The sequence below is a fragment of the Corvus cornix genome, chromosome 12 (assembly GCF_000738735.6).
Source record: "Corvus cornix cornix isolate S_Up_H32 chromosome 12, ASM73873v5, whole genome shotgun sequence".
In the NCBI taxonomy this organism is placed as follows: domain Eukaryota; kingdom Metazoa; phylum Chordata; class Aves; order Passeriformes; family Corvidae; genus Corvus; species Corvus cornix.
This window is the reverse complement of record NC_046342.1, coordinates 3,625,515-3,640,435: the sequence shown is the minus strand read 5'-3', so window position 1 is coordinate 3,640,435 and position 14,921 is coordinate 3,625,515. Positions and strand designations below refer to the sequence as shown.

At 66.4% G+C, this 14,921-nt stretch overlaps 3 protein-coding genes across 3 annotated transcripts; 2 read left to right on the top strand and 1 right to left on the bottom strand.

Annotated features, from left to right (window-relative positions):
* Positions 1 to 336: 336 nt before the first annotated feature.
* LOC104683426 (acylamino-acid-releasing enzyme) lies at positions 337 to 4,992 on the top strand. Its single transcript, XM_039559237.1, has 22 exons — positions 337 to 393; positions 1,003 to 1,132; positions 1,232 to 1,358; positions 1,437 to 1,524; positions 1,619 to 1,694; positions 1,769 to 1,932; positions 2,004 to 2,141; positions 2,230 to 2,321; positions 2,432 to 2,472; positions 2,550 to 2,671; positions 2,834 to 2,894; positions 2,963 to 3,060; positions 3,137 to 3,188; positions 3,273 to 3,361; positions 3,476 to 3,614; positions 3,692 to 3,775; positions 3,850 to 3,930; positions 4,027 to 4,115; positions 4,218 to 4,408; positions 4,487 to 4,589; positions 4,663 to 4,769; positions 4,839 to 4,992. Exons 1-22 carry the CDS (start codon positions 382 to 384, stop codon positions 4,942 to 4,944), a joined length of 2,190 nt encoding a protein of 729 aa, XP_039415171.1. The 5' UTR covers positions 337 to 381; the 3' UTR covers positions 4,945 to 4,992.
* Positions 4,993 to 5,002: 10 nt separating this feature from the next.
* LOC104683425 (acylamino-acid-releasing enzyme) lies at positions 5,003 to 9,811 on the top strand. The gene is made up of 22 exons (XM_039559236.1): positions 5,003 to 5,288; positions 5,358 to 5,487; positions 5,567 to 5,696; positions 5,832 to 5,913; positions 6,011 to 6,086; positions 6,217 to 6,359; positions 6,562 to 6,699; positions 6,773 to 6,864; positions 6,957 to 6,997; positions 7,064 to 7,185; positions 7,357 to 7,417; positions 7,528 to 7,622; positions 7,706 to 7,757; positions 7,828 to 7,916; positions 8,128 to 8,269; positions 8,399 to 8,476; positions 8,549 to 8,629; positions 8,707 to 8,795; positions 8,885 to 9,075; positions 9,152 to 9,254; positions 9,327 to 9,433; positions 9,514 to 9,811. Exons 1-22 carry the CDS (start codon positions 5,145 to 5,147, stop codon positions 9,650 to 9,652), a joined length of 2,325 nt encoding a protein of 774 aa, XP_039415170.1. The 5' UTR covers positions 5,003 to 5,144; the 3' UTR covers positions 9,653 to 9,811.
* On the bottom strand, positions 9,798 to 14,415 carry MST1 (macrophage stimulating 1). The gene is made up of 18 exons (XM_039559238.1): positions 14,253 to 14,415; positions 13,761 to 13,902; positions 13,476 to 13,588; positions 13,232 to 13,346; positions 12,880 to 13,016; positions 12,690 to 12,810; positions 12,481 to 12,599; positions 12,222 to 12,387; positions 12,011 to 12,127; positions 11,813 to 11,935; positions 11,586 to 11,722; positions 11,429 to 11,464; positions 11,235 to 11,346; positions 11,087 to 11,164; positions 10,875 to 11,021; positions 10,687 to 10,793; positions 10,118 to 10,257; positions 9,798 to 10,037 (listed from the first exon to the last, which is right to left on the bottom strand). The coding sequence occupies exons 1-18, from the start codon at positions 14,302 to 14,304 to the stop codon at positions 9,876 to 9,878; spliced, it is 2,124 nt and encodes a 707-aa protein (XP_039415172.1). The 5' UTR covers positions 14,305 to 14,415; the 3' UTR covers positions 9,798 to 9,875.
* Between the last annotated feature and the right edge of the window lie 506 nt (positions 14,416 to 14,921).

Here is a 14,921-nt window from a genome sequence, read left to right as displayed (position 1 = left end):
GGCCAGGCTGCTGAGCTGGGGATCCCTGTGCCCCCCAAGAGCCCGATGCCCCCGGTCCTGCGCACGGAGCCCCTGTTCTGCAGCCACCTGATAAGTAAACCACCCCGGTGCGATCCAGAGGCTGCGGGGCCGCGACCTGTCCCCCGGCTGCGGCCTCAGAGGGGCCCCGCGGGCGATCCGGTGTCGGGGGACGGCCGCCGGGACACGTGGGGGGTGCGGGGAACGCCGGTGCCTACGGCTGCAGCGCCGCCCGCGCCCACCGGGGGGCGCCTCAAGGCGGGCGGTGGCCCGAGCGCCGCAGCCAATGGGAGGTGCCGCAGGCCGGAGGCCCCGCCCCATCCCGGAAGTGCCGGCGCTGGCCCCGCCCCCCGCCGCGAGGACATGGAGCTGCCGGTGAGAGGGTCGGGGGAGCGATGTCAGAGCTCCGGGACCCCCCTCCCTTCGGTCCCGCTGCCCCTCCCCGTCCCTCCCTCGGGAATCCCGTCCCGCACTGCCCCCCCCGCCCGGCGAGCCCGGCACCCCCGACCCTGCTGCTCCGCTGATTCTCCGGTTCGGCACCACCCCGGCACCCCGGGAACTACCCCCGGTACCCTTCTAATCCCCTCATAGACCCCAGCTACTGCAGGACCCTCCTAGGCGCCCCTTGCACCCCAGGACCTGCACCCAGTCTCCTGGTACCCACTGGTACCCCAGCAACTGCCCCAGTACCCTCCTGATCCCCGCTGTGTACCCCAGTGTCTGCCCTCCAGTGTCCTCCTGGTTCCTCGCACCCCATTAATGCCCTGGCTCTGCACCCCCAGTACTGCCCCAGCCCTGCACTAACGCCTCTACGCTCCTCCCCTCATGTACTCCGATACATGCCCCAGCTCTTCACCCACAAGCACTGCCCCCAGTATCCCCCAAAATCTCCCCCATCCACACTGGTGCCCCAGTAAGTGCCCCCTGTGCCCCGTCACTCCCCAGTCCGTGCCCCCCACCCCTCCAGCCACCCGTGTTCCGCAGGTACAGCCACGTGCGGAGGAGCTGTCGGAGCTGTACCGAGAGCTGAGCCAGCACCCGGGGCTCAGCACCGCCTGCCTCGGCCCCGACCTCACCACCCAGTACGGGGGCAAGTACTGCAGCCTCTACACCGGTACGGGGATGGGGAGGACTGGGGAATGGCCAGAGGGGTCCGGGCAATCCCTGCCTGCCTGGTGAGGATGCAGCTGGTTTCCCACCCTGCTCCCCACAGAGTGGTCACAGCGGGACCTGGCAAGGGCTGAGAACATCAAGTTCTGCCGTCAGTACCTCATCTTCCACGATGGAGCCTCCATTGTCTACTCCGGGCCCGCTGGCACCTGCTCTGAGATAAAGGATGAGTGAGTCCCACCCCCACACGGGGTCCCTGGGGGTGCTGATAGTGGGGGGCTGATGGGCACTCACCCACTCACCCACAGGCTGCTGAGCCGTGAGTCCCCCAGTGGGATGCTGAAGGCTGTCCTGCGCAAGGTCCCTGACAAGGAGAAGGAGAAGCAGTTCCTGGAGGTGAGGAGGGGTCTGGGGGAAAAAGGATACTCACTGGGGCTTGGGGCTGGATCCATGCTGTGTCTTGGGGCCACCCTGGCATCTCTGCCCCCAGGTCTGGGATCAGAACCGGAAGGTGAAGAGCATTGACCTGACAGCGCTGGACAAGCACGGCAGCGTCTACGACGATGGTGAGGGGCTGGGGGATGCCAGGCAACGTGGGGTTCCAGGGGACAGGGTGGCCAATGCTGACCTGCCCCTGCAGACCAGTTTGGGTGCCTTGCCTGGTCGCACTCGGAGACCCACCTGCTCTATGTGGCGGAGAAGAAGCGTCCCAAGGCTGAGTCCTTCTTTGAGAGCAAAGCCCCTGAGCTGGGCACCTCTGACGAGGACACGGGGCACCCCAAGAAGGAGGATGCACCGGTCAAGGTGGGTCTCCCCACCCTGGGTCAGGTGGGGGCTGGCTGTGTGGCTGTGGGGCTGACCAGGCTGTGCTGCAGGGCGAGAAGTTCGTGTACCACGAGGACTGGGGGGAGACGTTGAGCACCCGCAGTGTGCCCGTCCTCTGCGTCCTGGACATCGAGGGCAACAGCATCTCGGTGCTGGAGGGCATCCCAGAGCACCTCTCTCCCGGCCAGGTCAGGATGGGGAGCTGCAGGGAACCAGAGAAGGGAGGTTTTGGGAAGCAGCAGCATTTTGAGCTGCTTATCTCCCCTCTCCCCACAGGCTTTCTGGTCGCCTGAGGACACCGGTGTGGTGTTCGTGGGCTGGTGGCACGAGCCTTTCCGCCTGGGGCTGCGGCACTGCACGAACCGCCGGTGAGTCCCCACAGGGCACCCCAGAGCCAGCCCTGCTGATAACACCATGCAGGGCACCCATCCCACAGCCTGGCCCCCGGCCCCGCTGTGACACCCCTCTGTGCTGGCAGGTCAGCGCTTTTCTACGTGGACCTGACAGGCGGAAGATGCGGTAAGCAGTGCACACCCCGACCCCGCTGGTTCCCTGGCTCCCCTGCAGCCCCTCACCATCCCCTCATGCCCATGCAGAGCTGCTCTCTGAGGACACCAGGGCTGTGTGGTCACCACGACTCAGCCCTGACGGCTGCCGCATCGTCTACCTGGAGAACGACGTCCTGGGCCCCCACCAGCAGTGCAGCCGCCTCCGCATGGTGAGCAGCACCAGGGGGACACTGGCAGGCACCAGGGAGCTGCCAGGGTGCCCATGCTGCGGTGGGGCTGGCAGGAGGGCGGTGGTATCCCCTCCTTGGGCTGCAGTGGGGGCAGGCAGGCTGAGACCCTGCAAAACTTGCCCTATGCCGTGTCTCTTGCAGTATGACTGGTACACCAAACACACCAGCACGGTGCTGGAGGCTGTGCCACGGCAAGCATGGGGTGAGTACAGCTCTGGGACTGTTGGGGGGGACTCAGGGGGGTGCTGAGTGCCACCACTCTCCTCACAGGTGCCTTCCCGGGAATCTACTGTGGCGCACTGCCAGGGATGTGCTGGGCTGCCGACAGCCGCAGGATCCTGCTGGACACGGCCCAGCGCAGCCAGCAGGTGAGGGGATGGCAGGGGACACAAGGGAGGCCTGGCTGGGTCAGGGCTTCACTGGACTCTGCCCTCATGCCCCTAGGATGTGTTCGTGGTGGACACAGCGACAGGCACCACAACTTCGCTGACAGCTGGTGAGTGACAGGCCAATAGGGCCATGCTGGTGCCAGGGGTGGGGAGAGGGTCACACCTGCAGGTCTGACCCCCCTGCTCCCCAGATGCCCCCCAGGGAAGCTGGTCTGTCCTCACCATCGACCGGGACCTCTTGGTGGCCAGGTTCTCCACCCCTAGCTGCCCCCCCATGTTGGTAAAGTCACATCCCCCTCCCCAGTGCCCACCAGCCCTTCGGCACGGGCACTGACCCCTCTCCCCAGTGCCCACCAGCCCCTTGGCACAGGCATTGACCCCTCTCCCTGCACAGAAAGTGGCTGTTCTGCCTGCCGCTGGCCATGAGGCACAGACACAGTGGATCTGCCTGCAGGACGCACCCCCTGTACCTGGCATCACCTGGGGCATCCGCACCCTGCAGCCCCCACCAGAGCAGGAGCACCCCCAGTACGGTGAGTGCCCAAGGTGGAGTCAGACTGTGCTCCACCATCCTCACTGACCCCTGACATCTCTCTCCCTGCCTCCACAGAAGACCTGGACTTCGATGCCATCCTGATGCGCCCAAGTGAGGGTCCCACTGCCCAGAAGCCCCCCTTGGTTGTGATGCCCCATGGTAAGAGCTTGTCCCCACCCTACTGTACCCCAGCCAGGTGGTGTCACCCCCCCCTTTACCTTTGCCATTTGTAGGGGGTCCCCACTCCGTCTTCACAGCCGGGTGGATGCTGTACCCGGCGGCGCTGTGCCGCGTGGGCTTTGCTGTGCTGCTGGGTGAGTGACACCATGACTTTGGGTGACACAGCACCCACGGAGGGGCTGGGGTGGGGGCACAAAGGAGGAAGGGCTCTGACACTGTCCCCCACACAGTGAATTACCGCGGCTCGCTGGGCTTTGGCCAGGACAACGTGGCCTCCCTGCCAGGCAACGTGGGCACACAGGACGTACGTGATGTGCAGGTACGGCCTGGCACATAGTCCTGGGGCACCCTGTGCTCCCACGGGTGCCCTGAGTAGGGAAGGTGGGGCTGCCTGCTCAGTCGGTGTTCCCCATGGCGGCAGCTCTGCGTGGAGCGGGTGCTGCAGGAGGAGGCGCTGGATGCCAGCCGGGTGGCACTGGTTGGTGGCTCGCATGGGGGCTTCCTGGCGTGCCACCTCATCGGGCAGTTCCCTGACACCTACCATGCCTGCGTGGTGCGCAACCCCGTGGTGAACATCGCCTCCATGGTGGCCACCACCGACATCCCAGACTGGTGAGTACTGCTGCCCCCAGCCTCCCAGGCTCCTTGCCATCCCAGCCACACACATGCCCCCATCTCTCTTGCCTGCAGGTGCCTGACAGAGACAGGGCTGCCCTACAAACCTGATGCCCTGCCAGACCCAGCTCAGTGGACAGAGATGCTGCACAAGTCACCCATACGCTATGTTGACCAAGTATGTCACTGTCCCCATCCCTGTCCCTGTCCCCAACAGCAGCGCCACTGCTGAGGCCATGCTGCTCCTGCAGGTCCGTGCACCCGTGCTGCTGATGCTGGGGGAGGACGACCGGCGTGTACCACCCAAGCAGGGGCTGGAGTATTACCGTGCCCTCAAGGCCCGGGGGCTGCCCACGCGGTGAGTGGGGTGCTGGGGGCTTGAGTTGTGGGGTGCGGACACAACACTAATCCCTATTTCCCCCTCCAGGCTGCTCTGGTACCCAGGGAACAACCACGCGCTGGCCAGCGTTGAAGCCGAAGCAGATGGCTTCATGAACATGGCGCTGTGGCTGCTCAAGCACCTGCAGTGCTAAGGGTGCTGACCCCTGCTGCTGACCCCCAATAAACGATGTAGTTCAGCACCCCAGGGTCTCTAGTGGTAGTGCTGGTAGCGGTGTCATCTCCACTCCTTGTGCCCCAGGAGCTGGTGGCCCCTGGACCTTTCAGCTGCCCGGATGGGTGGTTGTGCCGCCGGGGATGTGTTGAGCCATGGGAAGGGTGACCCTGCCTGGCCATGCGGGGCAGCGGGAGCAGCTGGAGGGCTGCCACCGGCCGGGGCGCCGGCGCCGGGCTGCTCCTGCGTGCCTTGGCAGGCGTCCCACTGCGGGCGGCAGAGAACAGCCCCATGGCCACAGGGGCGACCGAGAAGGGTGTGAAGGTGGGCAAGGGGGCTCAGGGGGGCTGTATGGGTGGGCACGGGCCGGGGGCTGAGCTTACCCCCGTCCAGCATGCTCCTTCCCTCATCCAGGCGGCCGACGGCCCCGCTGCCTGCTACAGGGAGCTGAGCCGGTTCCCTGCCGTCACCCGTGCCGCCCTCAGGGCCGCGGCTGGCGGGCAGACTTTCCTGCTCTACACCGGTGAGTGGCGGGCTCGGCCGCCCCCGCGCCTTTGCCCGCGGGACCGCTGTGAGCGGGCGCTGACGGCCCCGTCCCTCAGAGTGCAGCCGCCCCGACCTGGCCCGCCGGCGGCTCCTGCGCTTCGGCCGCCACTACAGCCTGCGGCGCACAGCCGGCCGCGAGGGCCTCGCCGTCAGCCGGACCGCGCTCAGCGCCGAGATCCACAACCAGTACGGCACGGCCGGGCTGCGGGACGGGACGCTGTGCCCGTGGCACGGCCACTGCCCGTGGCGTCCTCAGTGCCACAGCGCGGCCGGTGCCGACAGCGCACGGCCCGCCGCAGCCTCCGTCCCTCCCGCCCTCAGGCTCCTCAGCCAGGACTCGCCCACGGGGCAGCGCCGCGCCGTGCTCAAACGCTGCCCGCGGCAGGGCCACGAGCTGCTGGAGGTAACGCGGCTGTCCCGGTCACTCACCGGGGTGGCTGGAGTGCAGGGTGGTGGGCACCGTGTACACGGTGTGCCGGTGCTGACCGCCGTCCCCCCAGGTGTGGGACAGCGGGGGATGCAGCCACAGCGTGGATCTCACGGCGCTGGGGAAGCACGGGGAGGTCTACACGGAGGGTAGGGCCCCTTCCCCATGGTTCCTGCCCACAGAAGGGGTGAGGGTGGCACGGCCAGCGGCCCTGGTGCCTACCTGGTGCCCAGCTGTGCCTGTGCCAGGCTGGGCTTTGGCACCTTCCTGCCATGCCAGGGCCCTTTGCCTGCCTGGCCTGGTCGCACTCAGAGACACGGCTCCTCTATGTGGCTGAGAAGAGCCAGCCCAAACGACAGCCCCCCTGCCCCTGGGATGTGCCAGGAGCAGCCTGGCCTGCAGCAGAGGATGAGGATGAGGAGGTAGGTGCCCCATGAGTGTGTTCAGTGCACCCCCAAGCATGCCATGCACACTGTGGGCATGGCACGTGCCCCATGGGCACACCATGCACCCCCTGAGCATGCCGTGCACCCCATGAGTGTGCCATACATCCCATGAGTGTGTCATGGACAGAGCTCCATGCCTGGGGCCACCAGCCATGGGGCTGATGGGTCTGTGCCACAGGGCAAGCAGTTTGTGTACCATGAGGACTGGGGGGAAACCCTGAGCACACGCAGCGAGCCCGTCCTCTGCATCCTGGACCTGGAGGGCCTCAGCCTGTCAGTGCTGGAGGGAGTCCCGGAGCACCTCTCCCCCGGCCAGGTCAGGATGGGGTACAAGGAACGCCCCAGGGGGCCCAGCCTGGGGCTGTGGGATGAGTCTGGCTGTCACACAGGCCCTGTGGTCCCCGAATGACCATGGTGTGGTGTTCGTGGGCTGGTGGCACAAGCCCTTCCGCCTGGGGCTGAATGCCTGCTCCAACAGGAGGTGGGTCCCAGCCAGCAACTGGTGCCATGCCAGGATGCCCATGCAGTATCAGCACAGTGGGGGTCTAACCTGATCCACACTTTCCCCCTCAGGTCAGGGATTTTCCACTTGGACCTGGCCAGCGGGTGCTGCGGTGAGCACTGGAACCCTGGGGGGTGCCCTGGGGGTCCCCGGGATGCTGACCCCCTGCTGCCCACAGAGCTGCTGTCAGCAGAGAATGGTTCTGCCTGCTCCCCCCAGCTGAGCCCTGATGGCCAGCGCCTGCTCTACCTGGAGGGGGTTGTTGGGGGGCCCCACCGGCAGTGCTTGTGCCTACGCATGGTGAGTTGGGCCTCACGGGCACCAGGCATGGCTGTGCCACTCTGTGCTGCCAGCACAGTGCTCAGCCCAGGTGCCACAGCCTCTCGCAGTGCCTGGCTGGGGGTGTCAACAGGCGTCCCTGCCTCAGTTGCCCCTGGCATGGGTCCTTCCCTGACCACTGGCTCTCCCCAGGTCACCTGGCAGACAAGGCAGACAGTGACGGTGCTCGACGTGGTGCAGGAGCCCACGGAGGGTGAGCAAGGCATGGTGGGCAGAGCTGGGTTCTGATGGGGGGCTGGCACCACCCCCTGCCAGGTGCCCATGACCCTGGCTCACTAGCCCAGCGCTCTGCCCCACTTGCAGCCTTCGCCGGGCTCTATGCAGAGGTGCTGCCACCGCGGTGCTGGGCAGCCGACAGCCGGCGAGCCGTGCTGGGCACCCCGCAGCGGAGCCGCACAGTGAGTCCTGGGGATGGCAGGGCCAGGGACGTGACCCACACACCCCATGGTGACACCACTGCCTGTGCTCTGCGCCCTCACAGGACCTGCTGCTTGTGGATACGGAGGCGGCCACAGTCACCAACCTGACAGCAGGTACATGGCACCACCCACCCACGGTACCCCAGTGAGCAGCTATGATCACCAACATGTGTTCTGTCCCCAGGATCACCTGAAGGGTGCTGGGAGCTGCTCACTCTCCAGTGGGACCTGCTGGTGGCCACCTGCTCAGCCCCCCACCACCCCCCCAGCCTGGTGAGCAGAGCCCTGAAACTGTGTGGCACAGTGGGATATGGTACAGTGATGCTCAGCCAGGCACAGGACAGTGTAGTACACGTGGCATGGTGTGGCATGGCATAGGGAGGCATAGTGTGGTGTGGCACAGCCAGATCCAATATGACACAGCCTTGGCATGGCACAGCCTTGTCACGGCACGGCCCCAGTGCCATCCATTGCCTGTGCCCAGGTGGTGGCCGTGCTGCCGCCAGCAGGCCAGGAGTTGTCCCTTGACTGGGTGCCAGTGGAGGACACCCCGACAGTGCCTGGTGTCACCTGGAAGACTCTGATGGTCCAGCCACCCTGCAGTAGGCAGGGCCCCGCTGCACAGGGTGAGCCCTGGGGGCCCCTGCTGCACCTCGGTACTGCCTGGGTGCCAGGGACCCTCGGGAGTGGGGGGTGGGCAGGGTGCTGGGTGCCCAGGGTGGTGGCTGCTGAGTGGGAGCCCTTCCCTGGCACAGACACCCAGGCTTTTGAGGCCCTGCTGCTGAGCCCCTCAGATGGCACACCACCACACCCCCTCGTCGTGTGCCCCCATGGTGAGTGAGGGGACACTGGGGACACCCTGGCAGTGCTGGTGGCACCCCAGGTGATGCCCATGCTGGCTCCAGGTGGCCCCCATGCTGTCTTTGATGCCCGCTGGCGCCCGAGCATGGCTGCGCTGTGCCGGCTGGGCTTCGCCGTGCTCCTGGGTAAGTGCTGGGGAGCTTGAGGACATGTGGCCCTGTGTCTCAGTGGAGACATGGCACCCATGGCCCTGTCTCCTCAGTGAACTACCGTGGCTCCCTGGGCTTCGGCCAGGCCAGCATCAGCTCCCTACTTTCCCATGTGGGTGAGCAGGATGTGGCAGACACCCAGGTGAGGGGTGCTGGGCTGGGGGTGCTGGGGGATGTTCCTGGGAGGATGCTGATGTTTGGGTGCCGGTGGTGGGTGCCCCACGGATGCAGCTGGCAGTGGAGCAGGCGCTGCACAGAGAGCCCCTGGACCCGCACCGCCTAGCCCTGCTGGCTGGCTCCCACGGAGCCTTCATCGCCCTCCACCTCCTCACTCGCGAGCCTGAGCGTTACCAAGCCTGTGCCCTGCGCAGCCCCGTCTCCAACCTGCCCGCACTGCTGGGCACCTCTGACATCCCTGACTGGTGAGTGCCACCCCCATCCTGTGCCATGCCACCCATCAGTGTCCCTGTGACAGCTGTCAGTGTCTCTGTACTGCAGGCGCTACACCTCCCTGGGGCTGCCCTACTCCTTCGAGCGAGTGCCACGTGCTGAGGAGGTGGCCACCATGCTACTGCGCTCGCCCATCTCCCAAGCAGCCCAGGTAAGGCAGGGTCAGGATGGCTGTGGGGTGCCAAGTGTGGGTGCCAGGCACCCACTGAGGGCAGTGCTGCAGGTGCAGACGCCAGTGTTGCTGTGCGTGGGCGCCCGGGACCGGCGCGTCAGCCCCATGCAGGCGCTGGAGCTGTACCGGGTGCTGCGGGCCAGGGGTGTGCCAGCACGGTGAGTGGGGTGCAGGTGGGAGCAGGGAGGGAACTCTGGGATGCTGGATGAGCACCTTCCCATCCTGTGCCTCCCCACAGGCTGCTGTGGTACCCGGAGGGTGGCCACGCGCTGGCTGGTGTGGAGACGGAGGCCGATGTCTTCACAAACTGTGCCCACTGGCTCCTCCAGCACCTGGGGCAGCCCAGACAGGATGGGACGGGCCGGCACAGGCCCTAGTGCCCACAGTGGTCCTGGGCTATGCCAGCCCCAGGGTGACTGCTGGCCCTGGGGACCACACCAGGACCAGAGGCAGATGGAGCGAGTGTAGCCAGGGGCAGGTTGGAATGTGGGTTGGGGTTTGGTGTTAAATAAATGTGAGACCTTTTGCAGTGCCAACCCCTGTGGCCACGGCTGTGCCTTTATTGTGCAATGGCAACTGTGCCAGGCTGGGAATGCCGGCTCAACCCATCTTCATCACCTTGTAGATCCAATCGACATAGAGGGAAACACGGATGAAGAGGGCGGGCTGGTCGGTGCGGGCACAGACACGGGAGGGGGTGATCACTCCCTCCAGCACCCAGCAGTCAGCGGTGAGGCAAGCCAGTGGACCACCGTAATCGCCCTGTGGCATGAAGAGAGCGGTGTCACCCTGGTGCCAGCACCTGCTGGCTCCCTGGGCTGGGTGTCCCCAGCCCAGCTCACCTCACAGGCACCCACGCCGGCACGCAGCGGGGCAGTGCACAGCTCGCTCTCCTTCAGGCGCCCACGCAGCGCCGTGTTGCACTCGCTGTGGGCCAGCACCGGCAGCCGCGCCACGTTCAGCACGCTGCCATCTGCCGTGCCTGTGGGCAGAGAGCACAGGGCAGTGGGCATGGGATGCACCGGTGGGTGTGCAGGGATACTGGGGAATGGCATGGGCAGGGGGCGGTGTGGGCAGGGAATGGCATGGGCAGGAGGATGTCATTACAGGGGAGTGTGGAAGGGAGATGTTGTGGAGAGGGATGTTATGGACAGGGTGATACCAGAGGCAAGGGATACTGTAGGCAGGGGGATGGAATAGGCAGGAGAACGCCATGGAAGGGAGATGCTGTGAGCAGGGGTATGCCAGGGACCTGGGGGTTGCTGCGGGCAGGGGGTACTCCAAGCAAGGGACGCTGTGGGCAGGGAGATGCCATGGACATGGGGATGCTGTGGGCAGGGGGATGGAATGGCATGGGCAGGGGTTGTATTGAACAGGGAATGCCCTGACAGGGGCTGCCTGTGGCAGGTACCTCCAGTTTCTCCCCAGCCAGCGATCTCACAGACAGTGCCCGCAGGTACAACATAGTGCTCGGGGGGCAGGCAGATCAGGGCCACACGCCTGGTCAGAGCGGCTGGCCTGTGTTAAGAGGGGCAGTGGGACATGGTGTCACCCTAGCCAGCCATGGAGCATGGCGGAGGCCAAGGCACGGCCACTCACCTTGCCAGCTTCAGCATCACCAGCTGGGACTCGGAGGGGCCGCAGACGATCCGCACGATGGGGATGGTCTGTTGGTCAGGGTCCCCAGGGCCGGGGTCCTTGAAGAGCGTCCCCAGCTGCACCTCATAGCCCGTCAGGTCGGCGTCACTGTGGGACAGGGACATGAGGGCACAGGGGGGTCCCACCACCCCACACCCCAGCCCCAGCCTTACCAGGAGGAGAAACACTGGCGTGTGCTGATCACCCACTGCTCCTTCACCAGGGATCCCCCGCAGAAGTGCACGCCAGCCCTGCAGGGACGGGGGGTGAGCTCTGGGGGGACACTGAGTGCATGGCAGCGCATATGGGACAGCTGCTCACCGGTTGCGGATGCTGACAGTCCAGGGTGAGTTGCCGGGCTGGCCGCCAACGATGCGCCCCTTCTGCTGCAGCCTCTCATCCCGCTGGCCACATTGTTCAAATGCCACCACGTCTGTGGGCAGGGTGGGCATCAGCCGGGGCTGCACCACCAGCACCCACCCCAGGGTGCCCACCCAGCACCCATGGGCTCCCACCTGCATTCTCCATAATGGAGGGCACCGTGCTGCCGGCTGCAGAGAGAAAACAGAGAGTGGCACTGGCACAGGATCCAGCCACCCCGAGGGGACCAAAACCACCCTGTGTGTGGCCAGGGTCCCCTCTAGCTCTGCAGGGAGGTGGGTAGGGGCTCACAACAGGGCTTGATGGCGCAATAGTCAAAGGGGGTGCGGGGGTCCATGGTGTAGCACCAGGGGCCATGGCTGTCGTTATCGGGGTTGCGGCAGTAGTTCTCCTCCAGGTGTGCCTCAGGGTGGGTGGCGGGTGAGATCCTGCCAGGAGGAAGTCACCATCACTGTTACCATTCCCATCCTCATCTCCATCCCCATCCCTGTCCCCACCACCCCCCCTTGCACACTCACTGGGGCACATGGGGTGTCTGGGCAGCCCATGGCTGGCAGGTGATTCCCTTGCGTGTCTTGCTGACGTGGCCGTGGTAGTGCTTGCCATGGCCGTGGTAGCACTCTGGGGACAGGCAGGGAGGGCTGGCACACCTGGCAGGGCCACCAGGGTGGGCACCCAGGGACATGTGCCTGGGGTGGCTCACCTTGGCATCCTGCTCATCGGGGCAGCGGCGGATGTGGAAGCAGAAGGCGATGCGGATGGTGGAGCGGGAAGTGAAGCACCATGGTGCCTCTGATCCATCAGGGTTGCGGCAGTAGTTCTCCTGCAGGTCCCTGGAGGAGGGGCCGCATGGTTGTCCCCCTTCAATCCCACACTCATGGGTGCTGCCCACCACCACCCTCCTGGGGTGCACGGCCACCCCCTTACTTGCACGGGTACTTCTCTGGCACAAAGTGGTGCTTATGGGGCACCTGGGAGTCCCAGCGCTGGCAGGGAATCCCGGACACGGTGACATTCACACGGCCGCGGTAGCCTTCACCCTTGCCCCTGAAGCAGCCATTGGTGAGGTTGACAGCCCGTGGACGTTTTTCTGCTTGTGTGGCCAGAGAGAGGGGCAGAGTAGCAGGGTCAGGGTGGCACCCAGGACCCTCAGGCCCAGCTGTGCATGATGCTGGTGGGGACTTACTGCAGATGCGGATGCGACAGTATTCGCGCTCCCGCCCGGGGTCGGTGGTGTAGCACCAGGGCTGCTCGGAGCTGTCAGGGTTGCGGCAGTAGTTGTCATCCAGCCCCTTGTCAGGGTACCTGGGCCAGAGACAGGGAGCAGCAGTTGAGGTGGCACCATCACCCCAGCACAACCAGGGCACTGCACTGCTGAGGGCTGGGGGCTAGTACTTGTTGGGGTGGTAGGGGTGCTTGTGTGGGTGCTGCAGGTCCCAGCGCTGGCACTCCGTCCCTGATTCAGTGTGGTCCACAGTGCCACGGTAGTCCTCCCCATTGCAGGTCATGCAGACGGCTGCCAACAACTGTAGGGCTCAGTGTGGGGGAAACATAGCACAGGATGACCCTGGGATGTGGCACTCACCATCCTCACACTTCTTTATGCCGCAGCTCTGGTGCCGGACATTGGGATCGACAGTGTAACACCATGGGCCCCGCTTGTCCCGGTCGGGGTTTCGGCAGTAATTCTCCTCCAGCCCATTGCGGGAGGATGGCAAAAACCTGCTGGCATCAGAGTGGGTAGGAGGGCTGCCAGGAATCCTTTGCCATGGAGTGGGCACAGCCAGGATGATGCACTACCCCTGTCAGTGCCACTGCCCCCAAGCTGTCCCCATTGCTCCTGTGCTATCCCACACTGTCCCCAGCCCATTCCCCACTGCCCCTGCTGCCCAGGGTAATTGGCAGTTGCCACAGGGCAGCCAGGGACACGGGGGCACCTGTGGTCATGCGGTGTCGTGGACTGCCAATGCTGGCAGCGCAGCCCCTTCTCTGTTGTGGCCCGTGTGCCGCGGTAGCTGGAGCCGTCGCCCACGATGCAGTCCCGCAGGTAGTCTGAGCAGAGCCGGGCACCTCTTCAGAGCCCCAGGGCCGGGTCAGGGCACATGGACAATGAGGAGTCCTATGCCAGGTGGCTGTGCCCAGTCTGTGATGTCCCCATGCCCACCCATGGCACCAGCCCACCTTTCTTCTGGTACAGGTCATAGCGGATGTTTTTCTGAAGCTGGACGCGGGCTGAGTGCTGGGTCCAGGGCAGCAGCTGGCACAACTGGCTCTGCTGGTCATGGTGGAAAGCCCTGGGAGGCACAGAGTCTGTGGCACGGGAGTCTGGCATGGCATCATGTGAGGCCAGGGCCCACGGGACCTGGGTCACACACATGAGCACCCAGTATCCAAGTGCAGAGTGTGACCCAATGTTGTGGCCCCTGCACTCCCACTTGCCCTGCGGTGGCACTGTGTCCTGCTCACCGACAAGCCAGGCTGGTGGCACAGCGGTGGGCACACTGCTCCGCAGTGCCCTGCTCCGGCAGCGGTGGCGGTGGGTCCACAGGCACCATCAGCAGCTCGGTGGCTCGCAGGCGCTGGAAGTCATTGAGGGGTGAGCGGTGGCCTGGGGAAGTGTGGCAGGAGCTCAGCATGGCCATGGGGGCACAGCATGAGCACTGCGCCCTGTGGAATGTCGGATCCCTGCCCCATGGAGCAGGACATCCGTGTCCCATGGAGGAGGGGAACTCTGTCCTATGGAGCATGGGATCCCTGTCCCATGACCTGATCCATGTGCCATGGAGCAGGAGGGTCCCTGCCCTACATCGCCCGCTGCAGTCCCCTGCTTCCGGCTGCCCCCCTCTGCCGTGGGACAGGGCATGGCCTGCAGGCTCCCGGCCTGGCCGCTGGCCCTGCCTTGGGCCCCGCACTGCCCCGCGCCCTCCAGCCCCACGGCGACCCAGCCTGGGGCCCTACCTGAGCCCAGAGCCGCGGCCAGGGCGAGCAGGACCCCCAGCACGGGCTGCATGGCGGCGGCCCCGCGTCCCCGGGCCGCTGGAGCTCCGGGAAGGCCCCAAGCAAATATTTGTGGTCGGGCGCGGGGCCAGGCGGGGCCGGGGTCACCCCGCGGCGGGCACGCGTGGGCGGGGCGGGGCCAAAACCCGGGGCGGGGCGGGGGCGGGGCGGGGCCTGAAGCGGCGGGGCGGGACCAGGCGGGCCCGGGGTCACCCCGGGGCGGGCACGTGCGGGGAGAGGCGGGGCCCGAGCGGCAGGGCGGGGCCTGAGCTAGCCGGAGTCACCCCGCGGGGGACACGCGAGGGGCGTGGGTGGGGCCTGCGGCGCAGGAGGCGGGCCTGGAGATGCGGGGACGGTTCCTGCGCCAGTGAGGCGGGGCCGGGGGCGGCGGGGTGGGGCCGCGGGGGCGGGGCGGGGAGCGGGGCACGGCGAGGGCCCCAAGGGAGAGGGCGGGGCGGAGGGCGGGGCTCCGGTGCGGGGGCGTGGCCGCGAGGGGAGGTGGCACGGGGCGTGGCGGAGAAGGGCGTGGCCGGCGCTGTCGCCGGGCGCCGATTGGCCGCGGCGGGCTCGTGCCGCCGGTTGCCAGGCGCCGCGCGCGCGCGCGAGCCCCGCCCCCCGGGTACGTGCCCG